Consider the following 17,534-nt stretch of genomic DNA (forward strand, 5'->3'; position numbering starts at 1 on the left):
GATATAAAAGCTTTAAGGACAGCTAAATGGATAATTCAACACTTAGATTGATTGTGAACAGCCTTTCACAACACTTAACTTGGGAGCAACCCATAGCAATATTTGGCCACTATAGTAATACAAGTTCATTATAACTGCATCAAGCACTCTGATTGCAAAGCTTCAATCTGTTCATTTTACACCTGAGAATATTCACAAATTAGAGCACCTGATATTTCTCAAAGAGGTTTGAACTTCTATTATTCTTGGACCATGCTGGTGTACCAGCTTTTCAACTCATAATTAGTTATCAAACCCAACCAAAGTTTGGGGAAGTCATTTTTTTTCCCCATTTATTCTGTGAGCTTAAGTTTGTAAGAGATATAAAAGTCCATTAGTTGGAAATCAACACCTGCATGTCCAAATGCAGTGTGTGGGAAATGACAAAAGTAAATAAAAGTCTTCCAATAACAAACTTTTGCATTTTTTTTCCTTTATTTTTTTATTGTTAAAAATGTCTGAAACAGCTTATGAAAAACAAAGTACAATATTCTTATTTAAGGAGCTTGCTTGAAAAGATTTTCCTTTCTTTGAAGCAGAATTAAACAGTTCTTTATGTTAGCTTGCTATTAAATTATACTTAGCAATCACAGGTAGTAAGAATAGCTATTTGTTATGTATCTTCACTATAAATGAATGCAGGAAACCATACAAAGTGATTTTTATCTTTGATGCATAACAGAAAGAAGCTGAAGCCAACTGGAAAAGTAAAAAAATAGCTGGAGCATTCCATATGCTTCTCCTAAAAGTGCTATTTCATTTTGTTAAGAAGATGAGTCATAGCTTTATTTACACTTTGATGATGAAAGCAACACTATTTGCTTCATCATTTTGTACTCTTATTATTTCCTCAGAAAGGGATACATATGAATTGAGTCACCGAGTCCCTCTTTGCTTTCCCGCATTGTTGGTAAACTAAAGGTCACTTTGAAGGTTTATTAGTATTGCATCTTGCAGCATTCAGATATGCAGGGGAAAATGAAACACTTCCCCACAAAGGGCAAGTGAAAAATTCTGTGTCTTCCAAATTCATTTCCTAGCTAGAGTCGCCTACATATGTAGCACCATTTTCTGAGATGAACAGAATAACTTAGGCATGTTTTTCCATTTGATTATTCATTTTACACTGTATATGATACAATAACTGTGTGTTACAGGTATATTTTTAGAATGAATAAATTGTGCTAGGCGGTAGACCAAAAACCAGCACATGCTCTTTCTACATTTGACAACCATATAAATTTATTTTGAGCCAATTAGAGCAGAGTTCATTTTACACTACTGTCATCTCTTAGTAAAAACATTTTATTGATCAATGACATGAATCTCACCTTACCTAACTTAGAAATGAAATGAAAACCAAAGGAAGTAAAGCAAAACAAAAGCCCAAATACCATATGTAATATATAAAATGCAAGATATGATAGAAAGGGAATAATAAAACTAATGTTGAACAGAACAAAGTTTTTCGGCTTAAGCCAAACAGATTAAAACAAGTGTAATCTTCCCTCAAGAATACTAGGCAGCACATCCAGTAATCTACTGAGAGAGTTCTGAAATACTGAAAAATGTGTTTAGCAAAGGACTTGTGAATGAAAAGAGATGCTTACTTAAATCCAGTCATCCCAGAAATGGTTTGTTGTTTCATACACAGCTGTTGACTGAGAAAGGATCTAGCTAAATGACAATTATAAAGACAGTATTTTTCATATGAGAAAGCACATGCCAGTGCATAGGTAGTGTGTGCATAAGTCTATGCATTCTTTTGCATAGGTAAGATGGTTGTTTAAGAACAGCAGAAATGAATCAAAGATATGTACTTAAGGGCTTTAAGAAAAAATATATACTCCAGAGATAGGTGCTTTGTTTACAGAGAAAAGTGTTGTTGTCTTGAAGATTGAAGGAGGACTTCAGAGAATTAAAATGATCTTAGACTGTGAATTCCAGCATTTATAGTACTTTCTTAAGGAGAAACATTTCGATTTAAAAATTTGCACTACCACTGTGTCTTGTTATCAAGACAAAATGAAAAGATATGCAAAGTGTGCTGTAGATGTCTATAGACTTTATGATTGGTTTTATATGTAGAATGTTTGGTTAAATTCTTGTTTTTATCTAACAGCTGACATTTTGTATATATCATGTGATAGCAACAAAATGTGTGTATATGTCGGTTTGTTGTAACGAAAAACACAACTCATAATTTTTTACTTCTGATCTGGTTAAACTTCTGTCCTGAAAGGGACAGCAGGGTCATTGCAATAGATTGAGGCATTCAAATAGATTGATTTCCTACATTCAATGTTCTTTGGTTTTGATTTATTAAACTCTTAGGTAGGTATGATTTACTGAAACTCTACTGTGAATATTTTTACTGTGTCCTTTTGATAGTTGGAATCATTCAAATACCATAGATAACTTTATATTTCCTTTCTCATTTGCTATATATTTATGTAAACTGTACTGCTTCTTCTATTGCAGCTATTATAAAGAAATCTTGGGGACTACCATTATTCTGATCTAGATTCTCTATAATGATGAGGGAACTGTGTTTTACAATATGTTACTACAATTCACAGGAGAACAATCCAAAGTATAAAGCTTTTCATGTAACCAGATAGAAATGAAAAAGCTTATACTTTCAAGTCTAATTACTAGTTTGGTTTTGACAAAGAAGAGTTATGTGCAGAAAAGTGCTTCAAATAAGTTTTGCTATTATTAGAACATAGCATATGTAAACAAAAGTCCTTCTAATTTTGGAGTTATTGAGTTGCTTTTGACTAATGAAACAATGCTGTCTTCAGCACATAACCTCTGTCCACAATGTGTAATTTACTATCTAAATCAGAAGTAATGGAGTAGCAGAACTTCTGTTTGCGAGACTGCTTACTGGGTCCGCAACACAAACAGTATCCTTTTTGAATTGCTCATTTGTATTAAGAAATGGGTTTGTATTTAGGAAAGGACTTTTTTTAATGTTTGGAAGGACTTGTGTAACAGACTAAGGTGCTTGATAAGTTCTGATCAAAATTGTGGGAAAAAAGATGCAAAGCTGCTGTAGAGCAAAGAAATGGATGTTGTATAACATATACACATAGTGCTGGAGTCAATGGAAAACATTTAATGAGAGATTCAAATCTGTAAAAACACAGAAAAATCAGAAAAACAGGGAAAAATGAATATTTGATTCCTAGTCTTCTTCATTCCTTGTGTCAGCACAAGAGGGAAGAGATTTCAGAATTGTATAGCACTTCTCTAGCATCCTTCAATGGTTGGTCACCTCATTTTATTGAGCGCATCAAGGAAGTGACAATAATTTTATGACATTGTGCCATAGCAGAGCTACAGTCTTAACACACATATTCTGGACATTCAATGAGGGCAGAAAATAAAAGGCAGAATAAAAAAATGCAAATAATACAGTATAAACAATATGATTAAATTAAATTCTTGATGAATTCTAAAGCTTTCTGCAAATGATTCAAAGACTGTTTTAAGTGCAGCATTGCAGAACTGCTCTGTCAAAGGTACAGCTGTATGATGTACACTTTGGACAGAGTGTACTGGGCTAAGAAAGCGTCCTACATAATAGACACAATAGACACATGTTTTTTGATCTCCTCACGTCCCACTTCTCTCAATGGGTGGCAGAGTACACATTAGAAATAGATTAAATTGTCTTGGTCTTTAAAGTTATTTTGTATATATATCAGCAGGTCACCTCATTAACACTTGGACAAAGTACATAGTAAGTTTGTAATTAAACATCCTCTTCCTTCCCATGGAAATCAAATACAATCCTAGCTTCTTCCTTCCCATATTTGTTTATGTTAAACATTATCGTTGCCTAAATTATATTAGTTTTGGTACATACTTCAAATAAGTTTTTTTATCGCCATGTTCCAGACTGGACAAATAATCATCACACATGCACTTATTTTATGTAGTGCAGTGCCATGATACCTGAGTGTAACTGTTGTCTAGATGAGCTAACAAAGCTATTCTGCTCTTCTACTGAGAGACAGTGTGAGTACTTCTGTATAACACCAGACTGTTCCATGTAAATTTATACCTCCCCTTTTGCTCAGGTGTCTGCTCAATATTGCATCTCATGAAATAAAAGTATATTTTGTACCAACATAAATATCAGCATAAGAGGAGCAGCAACTTGAGTATGCTGGACATTGCTGTCTACTTTAGTGCTAGGCAGTTAGAGATGTTACCTTCCCCTTCATAGTCCTCAAGGTGCTATTGAAACATGGTTTCTGTATTAAGAAACAGCAAGTGCATCTTCAAGGATGGTTTCTGCATGAGTGCCATGGTAGTATGTATGCCTGTTTATCTATTGCATAGAACTGAGGAACTGGATGCAGTAGGAATGAGAGTACCTTGCTCTCAAGTTTTACTTTTTTAGAGTCCTGGAAATTACTGGTCATAGGATGAATGCAATGGTAACTAGTATTTCCAGCTGGGGTAAACTGTGACTGTAAAAAAAGTGTTGACATTTTTGAACTCCTCCACTTTGATTTATGAGCCCACACACATTCGGTTCTCAAATCATTTTTTTCTTTTTTTTTTTTTCTTTTTTTTTTTTAATTTTAATTTTTATTTTTTATAAATGTATGGAACTTTTCATCTCTGCTGAATTCTGAACATAGATAAAATACTTATTTTCATTATTTCTATGGATCTAATAGGATTTAGTAATTCTTGAGTAATCTCTGAATTAATTTATCTTTCGGTTATAGTCTACTTGAAATCACATTTTAATCTTCACTTACAGAAAGAGCACACACATCAAGCTATTATGGGCACAGCTGTATCAATTTGATTTTTCAGTTTAAATTACCCATATATTTTTAATTTTGTTTCATACAAATAGATGGATCACTTTCTCCACTCCCATAAAGCTTTAGAAAATCTGCCTTAACTGAACAGCGTCTTACTTATGTGACCTGAATTCTGGAGAGGTTTTAGGCTGGCTACCTACAGAAAATATTTTGTCTTTTCCAAGATTCTGTAGTTCCCAAATAATATCTTTCAAAGGCTACTTTCCTTGTTGTAAATTTTTATGATTCTGCCCATTTTCTTCTTCCCAACATATTTTGCATATTTTCCACAAGTTAACTGTGGCTTAACTAATGTGTAGTTCTTTAGTTTTGTTTAGTGGTTCACACTTTCAAAAGCTTTCATCTCATAAAAAACACTACTAACTTTTCCCATTTTAACTATAACACAGAAAACATTTCTTAAACCAATAACAATTCCCAAATTGGCAAGAATACCTGAAGTGTGAGCCCAGCATAAGCTTTTGCAGTTTGGAGATACTTTCCAGCCTTGGACAGTTATTTGATCCCAGTCATATGTCCTTAGGAACAGAATCCAGATCAGTTTACTTCCTATTACATAATCTAAGTAGTTGTCATGGGGGCTGAAACATTAGTAACTATTTCCACCCATAGAAGTCATGTGCTGCACTAACTTTGAAGAAGAATATTTTCTCCATGTGCTCAAGGTGATACTTTCAAGCCAGGATTTAGGTGATAGGTAGAATGTATGCAAAAAGTATCCTGGGCCATGATACAGAAGCAGAAAAGACAAGCAGCTTGGACTGTTATCTCAAGAGCACAGATGATCTTTGGTAGTATTTGCAGAAATTTATGGGAGCAGAATCTGCCATCTACTGCATCTTCTTAATAGTAAACTCATAGACAGATGTGAATATTATGTTCAGCAAGAAATGGTACAAAGTACAAAATATTGTACTTTGTGAAGTGTAAAATTACATAACATGAATTCTGATTCTGAAAACCTTAGCTAGTTGCACAGACTAATAATAAGCTATTTCTTACCATCATCAATATTTTTTTTCCAGCTTAGCACAGAATGATATTAAAATGAGTATTTTTTATTATTGATAATGTATGAAAATATGCTGCTTTGCAAAGACTGTGCTATTTATTTTTCAAGTAAAATACAGCAGCAGTACAGATAACTCCATTAACGCTGACCTCAAGCCTTAGTTCCTACACTTGTAAAATATTGCAAAAAGTGAATCTTTAACTCTTCTCCTCCAAACATCAGAACACTTTAAAATATCTATCCAACATATAGCTCTAGATTTATGTGAACCTATTGCTGTTATTCTAGATTTGTTTTGTTTTGTTTTTATAATTTGAATTAAAGTTGAATTTTAAAGACTACGAATGTGCTGATGAAGGCTTTGAGCCTGTGGCTCAAGGGTGGTCTATGAAGTGTTAAAATAACATGTGCCTACAACATGTTTTAAGGCTGGTAACCATCATAGTTAAATATGATGGAGTACTCACAGAATTTAAAGGATGATAGGAGTGGTTAGAAATAAATGAATAAGCAGATCAATATTCTTGCAGTGCAAAGAGCTGATGCTTTGAGCTGTAATGAAGGAGTTTAGCTGAGCTTATTAAAACTTCTTTAATGGAAGAACAAAGTTTGGGGTTTTGTTTTTTTTTTTTGTTTGTTTGTTTGTTTGTTTTTTTGTTTCTTTTTGTAAAGTTGATTAGTTTGACATTTTTTATTTATTTATTTTTTTCCAAGTGTGCCAAATTTTTCATCAGCCTCAATCAACTTATTGTTAAAGCTGATTAATTCTTTGGACTGGATCACTGGCATTTTCAATTTAGCCTTCAACATTTCATTTCAGTGCGCTCCAATTTGGGTGGGGTGCCAACTTCACTGTGTTAGATATTTTATTGACTGCTTTTTTGAAGTAATTGAAACAGAATTGCAATCACTGTGGTTGGAATACATTTCACTTAACTTTACTCATCTAGCCATTTAGTCATCTAGAATAAGGTGGTCATTTAGGTTTCCCATAAGGTCAAATAAAAATGGTAATAACAAATGCCTGATGAATGGAAGTCCGACCCAGAATTGTGGCAACTGTGAATGCAGAACAGATTTTAGAAGTTTCGATAATAGTACTCAATGTGAATCCAGCAGCAACAATAAATGAATAAATAAATTAATTAATTCCAATGAATGATGAATATTAGCATAGCTACATTGTTATTTATCTCATTAATGACTTAGTTGTTCTTGTAATCTGATCTCAGTCATGTAACATTAATTTCAGTGTAATTTTGTCAGGTAGGGGTCTCAGTTCAGTAAAAACCTCTTTAGTGACTTAGTAATAACAACCTCAGCCTTTGTTTAAACAGTGATGAACTAGAGTCCTGGTGTGAATGGGATTTTGACTACACTTTGTCAGGGTACTTAACTCATTTTTGCTTTTCATAGGGCAACATCTTACCATGCAGGATTCACTTCTGTCTCAGTAATCCTGCAGTGGGTCCTCAAACTGGGACATAAGATGTGCCTTCATTCCAGTTTGAATTAGACCTTTCATCATTCCTGCAGACGTTAGGAACTCACAGCTTGTAATAGTGCTTGTTTAACAGTTTTTGCTTCTCCATCCAATTTTCTGCTCAGCTGCTGCTGTTACTAGGAACCAGCCCATTGCAACACCAAAGCCTACAAGGAAAGAGAGTTACTGGGATTGTTCATTTATTTTTGTCTTATAACACGTGGCTTTCCCTTCATTCTGCCTCCCTCCCCAGAGCCAGCCACTGCTAACCTTCCAGGCATTTGGAACAAAGTTATTCCTATGTGTGCCTTGAGTGTATGAGGGACTATTACTTTCCCACTCTGCCTTCAGGCACATGCTAGTGTTGGTACTGCTTCAGTAGGATGAAAAGTGTATTACAGTATTGATTCTTAGCTATAAATTATGGATGGTTGAATAACTGAATGTTTCTTTCATAAATATGAATATTTAGAAATACTCATTTGTCTGATCTTGGAGAGAAAAAATAATTAGTATTTTTTCTTTAATAAGATAAAGCTTAATATTTAAAATGGCAGTGGTAATATATTTTATTATTTTTTGTTAATATGCTATTAAAGATTGAAGTGAAACAGGCTTTAAAATTAAGTAGGAAGATTTGACTAGATTAAAAAAAAAAGAAAAAAGAAAAAAAAAAGAAAGAAAAGTAACATAAACCTCATAAATAAAAACATAGTTTACTGTATTTATATTTCAATGTACTTATTGTTACCTTTTGCTATCTGGAAAGCACTGTCTTTCAGTTCATGGAAGTTGGAGAAACTTTACAAAAACAGCAGCTTTCTAAAATACTTGCTAATTTGGGTACATTTTAGCAGTTTTGTTCTTCACAGAGTGTTTATCCTGCAGGTTAGACCCCAGCGGAAGAAAATGCAGTAATGTCAAATTCTGAGTGTATCTGTAAGACAATTGGGTTTTATTTATCATGTACCCCTCAGTCTATGTATATGGACATTCAGACAAAATGAAGCCTGTTTTCCTCTTTCAGGAAAATCAGTAGGCTGGCTACCAGTGCTTGTAAGGAGATACTTTGCCTATTAAAGCTCAGAGATAAGAGCAGAGAACAGTCTCTCTTGGTCCTTTCAATAGGAGTCCTTCTATGTCCTGCCTTTCTCCACAACAAAATCATCTCACAGAACTGATAAAGAATTTATTTTTTTTTTCTATTTTTTTTTTTTTCCAAATAATGGATGTTGCTTAAAGAATAATAGAAAACTGCTGAAGAAGTACTATTTAGTGTAACAGTACCCCTGTAATACTGTCCTGCTTGGAATTCGTTAGAGCTACTAATAAAAAAAAGAAAACAATATATATTTTCAGCTTTCTAACAGGGATCTTTTATAGAAGTAAAATTCCTATATAGCTCATTCCTTAGCTAATGCTACCACAAAGTCATTGATTTTAAATATAACTATTCTATTAATATTCATTAGGGTTTAGACCAGCAGACTATCTAAGCCTACAAAACAAAGATTATAGCCTACCTATGCTTCCACTTCAAGCTGTACAATTAATCAGCATTTGTTACGTAATGAGCTTTAAAAATCTCACTCTTAACTGACAGTTTACTTAGGCGTTAGTCCACATCCCATCTCTGACACCCAATTTGTTGTAAGTTGCAGTCAAGTTATTTATCCTGTTACTGTATTTGTTTTCTGTGTCTGGAAGTGAATGAGACTTCTGAATCACCTCACCAGAATATTAGGAGCCTGAGTGAACTCAAGTTTGCAAAGCTCTTTGCAGTCCCTGGCTTACCACATGAAGCTGGAATGCCCTACACATGTGCTAAGTATTCTTACTATTGTGCAAAAAATAGGGACAGATTTTTCACATACCATCTCTTTTCCTCTGGGACAAATGGCAGACAGAATGCAAGTGGAGAATGAAGCAGTTATATTAATGGTGCAGAAGAGCAAATCTAAAGCACCCAGTAAAATCCATGTCTCTGTAAACATGAGAACAGCACATCCCCTTCTGAGAAGTCTGTGACAAGCTTTTGTACTGAGAGCTGTTGCTGGTGCTGGCAACTGCAGAATATTAATGAAGCCCTGGTCTGAACAGGTTGATCGTGACTGACTGAAGTCTGCAGCACTTGGTATCAAGATACATTATTTGTCTGTAGTGTTTGCTCTTGGTTTGACCTTGCTGCTTGTTTGCTTGTGTGCTCTTCCTCTCACCATTCCATCCTCTTTGCTCTATTTCCTTCTTTCTTTTCTCCTTCTCTTCCTCTCCCTCCGTATCTCTTTTAAATTCACTTGTTCTCATTTGCCCAATTAAATTCTGGTGTGCTGAGATACCTATATAATAACAGTGTTGCATATCATATGTTTTAAAAGTATCCTCTTGCACTCTTTCTACTATTTCTTAGTAGACACATTCAGCTCTTTAAGTTAGATATGTTTTTATTCACTGCTTACATAACAGGGATTTATACAGAGGAACTAGAAGAAGCTTAGGATAAAATCCTTGTTCACAGGCTTAAGGTACAGAAAGACTGAGCAGCCTCTTTGTACCTGATAGAGGGAAGAGGGCTGATGGCTTCCCTTAAGGACATTCTTCACTCAGTGTCCCCTGCTACTTGTCCATGCAGATGACATCACTGTCCCTCACCCACCACTTGCCTCTAAAAGGAAGGGGATGATCAGGACTGCCTGGTGAGCTGATAACACACAATGGAATTTGTGTGACTGCATGTCAGTTCTGCTGGTGACCTTCATTTACTCGAATGCAGCTTCCCTCCCTCCCCCATGGCACTTTGTTCTTCACAAGAATATCATCACACGTGACTGTTTTTACATTTTCTACTATGTATATCTTAATATTCTTCATGGCCCATAATAAGCTCTGAGAGCTCTGGAAAGACTTTTCACTTGTCACTGCTTCAGTCCTCCCTCTTCTTATTCTTCCACTGTTAGAATTTGTACCTACTTATCTAAAATGCTTTTTCATTTTGGTTGCTAATGGATTTTGCACTCATCTGTATACTTCCTATACTATCAAAATGTTACTAGATAAGCTTAAGAAAAAAGCTGAGGATATTAATTTTCTAGACTGCTTTAGATGGAGTTTTGTTTTGTGGATATTAAGCTAATTTTTTACAGGACAAAGCTGCTTTAGTTCCTGAGAAAGTATGGATGTTTGAGTTGTTGGACTTCATATTCCTGAGAAAATGATTGCTTTTTTTTTTTTTTTTTTTTTCCCTTGGTGCAACTATGTATGTATTTATTTATGCATTTTCTTTTTACCTTTTAAACTGAATTAAAATTGGCTGTTGTGATCGTAAAGGAATACCAGGGAATCTATCATTAAATGCACTCTGCGGAATATACAGGACGTGTAAGATACAATGATCCAGACTCCTCTTTGTGGCAGGGCAAAGTCTGGCATAGGATATTGGACAGTCATTCACTGTAGCGGTGCTATGCTTTGAAGCATAGGCTGAAAAACATAGAAACAGCTACTGCACCTTTGCTCTTTTCCCTGATGTCCTCTTAGTTTACTCTGAAGCTTTCAAAGAGAGGACATTGAACTGTTGGAGCCTGTCCTGCTACCCTGAAAAGGCAAATACAGTGATATATTTTCAAAGAGCTGATATGCAAGAATCATATTATTATCTAGATTGGAAATGATCTTCAAGTCCAACCATCAGCCTGGCTCCGCAAATCCACCACTTAACCAGATCCCTTAATGCCACATACTTAATACCTTTCCAATGTTTCCCTACCCTATCCATGAAGAAATTCTTCCCACTACCCAATCTCAGCCTCTCCTGGCACAACTTGTGTCTGTTTCCTTTCAAACTATTACTTGACACATAAGAAAAGAGGTAACGGAAACCTTCCTCACTGCAACCTTCTTTCAGATAGTCATAGACAGCAGTGAGATCTCTATTCATTTTTCTTTTGTCCAGAATAACCAACTCCCATTTCCTCAATTGCTTTTATCAGTCTTTTCTCTAGTCTCTTCACCAGCCTCATTACTCTTCTCTACACATGCTTAAGCAACTCATCATTCCTTCTTGTAGTAATGGGCCCCAAACTGAATATCTAATCTAAATCTTCCATCTTGTAGTTTTAAACCATTTCCTCTCGTCCTACAAGAGTAGACCCTGCTAGAGAGTCAGTCCCCTTCTCTCTCATAGCCCTCCTTTAGATACTGAAAGGCTTCTCCCAGACCTCCCCAGAACCTTCTCCAGGCTGAACACCCCCATCTCTTTCAACCTGTCCTTGTAGAAGAGGTGTTCCATCCCTTTTTGTGTCCCTCTTCTGTACGCACTCCACCAGGCTTGTGTCTCTTCTATACTGAGGACTCCACTTTTTGATGCAGTACTGCAGGTGAGGTCTCACTACTGCAGGATGGAGGGACAGGATCACCTCCCTTGACCTGCTGACCACATTTCTTTGATGCAATTCAGGATATGGTTGGCTTTCTAGACTGTGAGGGCACCTTGCTGATTCATATCCAGCTTGCCATCCACCAGAACCCCCATGTTGTTTCTGAAGGTGCTATGCTCCAAGATTTCATCTCCCAGCTTGTACTGATAGCTGCAACACAGATGCAAACCACTGCCCTGCTTGCCACCCTATTTCTGCTGTAGGCCAGGACTCTGCTGGCCTTCTTCACTTTGACACAATGCTGGCTTGTGTTCATCTGGCTGTTGACTATGACTCCCAGGTCCTTTTCTGCCAAGCAGTTTTCCAGCCACTTTTCCCCAGTCCTACAGCGCTGCATTGGATGGCTGTAATACTTGGGCACCAATGGAGTTCTTCTGACCAACGTACTGGCAGTAATTTTCCCAAACACTGTGTTATTTTTAGAAAAAAAGCATGCTCAATAAGTTGATAATCACTTTACATTTTTTATGGGCAGCAATTTCCTGATGTTGCACCATATTACTAGAATTTATAATAGAGATAATAGTGCTGTTGTATGAATATGAAATATAAAAACAAATATGCTCAAACTTTGAAGTCTAAGAAAATAGTAGTTAATCTTTTATTGTCATTATTATTATTTTTTCATGAAATAACCAAAAGTTTTCTCTGATGATCAGTACAACAGCTTTCTGGGTCAGAAAACTGCTGTACCAGGTTATTCAGTTAGGTCATAGAAACAGGGATTTTCTTTCTTTTCTTGCCAATTTATTTGTTATTGGTTTTTGTTTGTTTGTTTTGCTTTGCTTTGTTTTGCTTTTTTTTTTTTTTTTTTTTCCTGTGGAGGTAATCACTTACTATGTGTGCTCTAGCATACTTTGGACTTTTTGAGGTACTCTGCCTTCCAGTGGGTTCTCTGTCAGTAAACAGGTGTTTAACTGCTTTGCCAAAATTTAATTTCAACAACTGTAATTGACTCTACTTTTCCAACTTCTAGTGGCAGACCCAGGTTTTCCTTTCTGCTTCATGATTAATATTAAGCTGAAACTGGGGTAACCAGAAATAAAGTACATGCCAGGGGTACTTTCTGGACATGCATATTAATTATAAAAAAAAAAAAAAAAAAAAGTTTTTTTTTAAAAAAGTCTGCGTACAGAGAAGCAGAGTAGTAGATAACTATTGCTGTCAGCAGCAAATCTGTATGACACGATGAAGAAAACAAATTAGTTGCAATATTGCTGCCTTGCATAGAAGCCAGGTGTTTAGTGGTTGATTTAGCCCCTCTGGAGGTTAGCCAGTATGAAGGTGATGCCTACAACCAGCTTCAGTGAAGTGGAGAATCAGAATTAAAGAGGTTTCTATCACAGAGGTGACCTTATGATAGATAATTTGTAAAGGAACACTTTGCTAGCCTGTGGCGTGTATTGTAGGCAATAGTATATGGTATTTACCCTGACAGCACTCTCGGCACTCTACTGGGAATTAATATAAGCTGACACAGTTCACTCTTTAGTTTTTTGTTAAAGTAATCATATAACTCCCAGAGCTAATGCTGTTCACTGTGAGAAACTGGGGTATGATGTAAGCGACACAGAAGAAATCTCATTGAGACTCACTGGTAATCATAAGCACAACAAAAAACTTACATACTGTTATGATCTGCAGCTTTCAGTATTGGTATGTCAGGGGACCAGTCAAGAGTAATAAGTCAAGTAAATGCCCAAGAAAGAAACATAGACGGTGAAATATTCAGGATGCGCAGTCTGTGTAGGTTGCATTACAGAAACAGAAACACAGTGGACTCCAACTTTGTTTACTAATAAAGGGGATCTAGATTAGAAAAATCTCAGAACTACAAAATTAATTCTTGCAGCTACGTGTTTTTTAGGAATACAATATCAAGATGCTAATATATAATATCTATAGGAATAAATATCCAGATGATAAAGAAATATAAAATTATTTTCAGGCTTTAGGAGTTTTAAGGGAACTACCTATGATTTGTGAAGCTTCTGGATTTTGTTGTTGTTGCACCGCTAGGAACCTCTACAAAAAATCACTCTGGTGCTCTCTATTATGTAAAACTTTAAATTAGAAAATAGCTGTGGAAAGTGTGTGAGGACTTCCTGACTTCCTGATGTCTTAAAGTGTGTGAATACAGAGGAAAAAAAACCCAAAAAAACAAAAAAAAAACCAAACCATCAAGTTTGACTTCATTCCTGCAAATAATGTCAGCAGTTACTAATAAGCAGAATAAAATGTTAAAAACCGAGTACAATATAACATTGTACTATTTTGTATTTATCTTATGGCTTCAGAAAGAACTTTAAATCTCTTCTTAAGATGTGCTTTTAAAATGTTTTCATGAGTTAAACTAGAAATATTAACAATGGTTAATGGCTGGAAAATGACAACACGTGATAAAGCATTCTGTTAACATACTTGTTCCTTACTGTCCTTGCTGATGATTTTGCTAAAGTACCTTCAAATGTTGCTAACAAAGCAGCACAGAATCACAGAATCACAACATTTAGGAATAGTTTATTTCAACTTTTTTTCCAGTTCTTTCTATACAACATTTTTTTTTTATTTTTTTTTTCTGTTTCATACCTATTCTAAGTCCATACTGTAGATCAAAGATATAAGCAAATTTACCTACACCACTTTCCAATAAATGAATAACTGCAAACAAAATTTCAGTAACTGACATCAGTGATTTTTAATAGCTGCACATACTAAATGGGATATTTCATATATATACATATATGAATATATATTTAAGAAAAGCTTTTTGCTTCTGAAAACATAATAATGTGTTCTGTGTTTGTATGTCAACTGGGAGCTGGTCTCTGCTTTGAGGATTCTGAAGATGATGGTAGAATACTGCAGTATGTTAAAAAGAAAAACTGTCTGAAACTTTGTTTCTTCTTTTCCAGCCTAATTGGAGAAGAGAGAGAGACTAGAAATGCCACCAGCAGTAGGAGCACCCCAGTACCCACCTCCAGATGGAGGCTGGGGGTGGGTTGTGGTCTTTGGGGCTTTTATTTCCATTGGATTCTCCTATGCATTTCCCAAAGCCATCACAGTATTCTTCAAGGAAATACAGGAAATCTTCCATACATCATATAGCGAGATAGCTTGGATATCATCAATAATGTTGGCTGTCATGTACGCAGGAGGTAAGATGTTTATGAAATTTGCAAATATCACAGCTCAACTGCCTGCATGGTCATACACTTGAATACTAACCTAAGAATTTACCTAATGCTTTTTCTTTAAATGTCATAACTTGGAACATTTCAGACTGTAATAATGGAAGTATTAAATCTTAAATGCATATATTGTAAAAATATATGTACGTATATATAAAAATGTATAGAAACTGTATGAATAGAAAGTGAAAAGATCATGTAGAAAAAGTATATAGTATATAGTATAGTATATACAGCATATAGTATATAGAAACTGAAAACACTGTGCCTATAGTACTGTGTCCTTATTCACTGAAGAGTAGCACTTCTGGATTTTTCAGAAGTGGTTTCTGAAGAAAAGTATGATATTATCAGATCCCAGTAAACAACCTTTTGAAGGGTGCATGAACTCCTGGTTTTACCATGGTAATTTTTTTATCACCGATTTCAACCTACATTGAAATCCTTGACATTTAAGTGACCACAGCTGCTTTAGCAGTCAAGAAGGAGAGGTAGGTGCCTAGAGGAAGGAATTCAGACTAGCTGAGATGCATTCTTTAAGTACCTTTTTTTGTTTTTTTTCCCCTCTGACTACAAGGAAGACCCTATAGTCATGATACCATTAGCTGAAGCACCTCAGTTAAATATTTTTCAGTTAATGGGATGAAAAACATAATGTTTTTTTCTTGTTTTTTTCCAGAGACAGAGACATAGTAAAGATGATTTGACAAGTGGTGTCAGTATCAATAAAAGCTTGTTCTTCGGATATTTTGATCTTATATTTATTCATAGGGAGATTTTTGAATGAGTTTATAGGTGCAACAACAATTCACCAGGTGAAGAAGCAGCTAATAATGATGACTGTTGACAACCAGTATTCCGTAGTTGAAAATTTGCTCTGTCAAACAGTGTTATTGTGTTCTTTGCTGTAGATTCCATGGAATTAAATAGGAGGCATCACTTATTCTTGTTGTAGACTCATGGTTTTGAAATGACGATTCTGCCTGGTATAAACACTCTTTGAAGCCATAGCTTCTCTAGAACCACTTCCTTAAAAATAGAGCATTTAGACAATCACTGGCAGAATATGAAATAGCAATCAGGAAAAACATTTATAAAGGAAATCGCTCCATTGTTTGTATTGTGCGAAGGTGGTTTGATTCCTTAGCATTTGATGTACTGTAATGTGAAAGACATATGAAAACCACAAGTACAGTGTGTAGTGTTTACTATGAAGTGTGATATGTCTGCGCGAACACTCTCTTCGTCATACTATTAATTAAGGTAACTTGAAAACATCGAAGATCTGTCATTCTCATTAGAGCTTAGCATTCAACCTATTAATCATCACAGTGGGGTCAGTGAATAAGTTAAGAGTCTGTGCTGACACTCTTTGCTTTAGAGACTGCAGCCTCTTGCTGTAATTAGCTGGCTTCTGTGTTTCAATAACAAGGTATTAACTTACCTTTCAATGCTTTAGGAAAAAAAAAATACACGAATACTAATAAACTAATAAATGGCATCCAGTAAGGAGCTAAAAGAATGTTAATTATGTTTATCACTTACTTCATACTTAGAATAAATGGCATTAAATTACAGCAGGCCATCTGGCAATCCATATGGTCTCTTGCAGTCCTGGTTAATTCCTGCAAATAGGTCAAGCACAGCATTCACTCTGTTAGGAAAGCACTAAGCAGAGGTGACAAATCTGATAAATCTAGTCAATATGAAACTCTTTTCCCCTCTCAGTCTAAGATAATATGCATTTCCATGCAGTTCTTGTTGTTTTTATTTATCTATTTATTTATTTTTCTCAAACACGCTCTTTTCCTCTCAACACTCACCTCCTGGATGTTTGTTAGACCTTACTAAACAACCTTCCCAAAATGCAAGATCCTGTAATACGATCAAGGTTACATGTAATAGATGGCCTCTGTGGTTCAGCCTGTGCTTGAAAGAAGTATCCTCTGGAGAAGAGCAATAGTTCAGTCTCCATGGCAACTCCTTCTTCTGCCTGTCTTGAGCAGGGACTGTCAATTGTATTAAATTCAGGGTGATGGTTTTGTGATGGACTCCTACACACAAGGGACTGTGACTGGAATGACCACATTTTCACTAGTGGAGGACACAGTCTGGAGTATGATGGTATTAGTGGAGCTATCCTGACAGGGCATAACGTATTTGTGTACATATATGGAAACATATATATATGTTATATATAATATGTATGCATGTATGTTTTCTTTAATATATCAACTTTCTATGCATGCTTAAGGGTCATACATATGCTGCGGTGCACGCAAATATTAGGGAACTGAAGACCCAAGAGACCAAATATGCTTAACCTCAAATTTTCAACATTCATTCTATTTCAAAATTTCCATTTTTCCACTTTGCACAGCATTAACCAGCCAAAGGTGATTAGAAATTTTATCAGAGCTCAATCTCTTTCTAGAAAAAAACAAACACACACACACACACACACACACACACACATATATACATATATGTATATATGTATTGCTTTCAGTGTAGGTTTGATTGGAA

The 17,534-nt window shown here is 35.4% G+C and overlaps 1 protein-coding gene across 4 annotated transcripts in view; it reads left to right on the plus strand.

Annotated features, from left to right (window-relative positions):
* The window catches only part of SLC16A7 (solute carrier family 16 member 7), a 77,751-nt gene that overhangs the window by 35,123 nt on the left and 25,094 nt on the right, over positions 1–17,534 (plus strand). For all 4 annotated transcript variants that reach the window (XM_015855221.2, XM_032443278.1, XM_015855225.2 and 1 more), the window contains exon 2: positions 14,733–14,975. In XM_015855221.2, coding sequence (XP_015710707.1) covers positions 14,762–14,975 — 214 coding nt within the window. In that variant the 5' untranslated portion in view covers positions 14,733–14,761. The remainder of the gene's footprint in view (positions 1–14,732; positions 14,976–17,534) is intronic.

The sequence above is a fragment of the Coturnix japonica genome, chromosome 1 (assembly GCF_001577835.2).
Source record: "Coturnix japonica isolate 7356 chromosome 1, Coturnix japonica 2.1, whole genome shotgun sequence".
Taxonomy (NCBI): domain Eukaryota; kingdom Metazoa; phylum Chordata; class Aves; order Galliformes; family Phasianidae; genus Coturnix; species Coturnix japonica.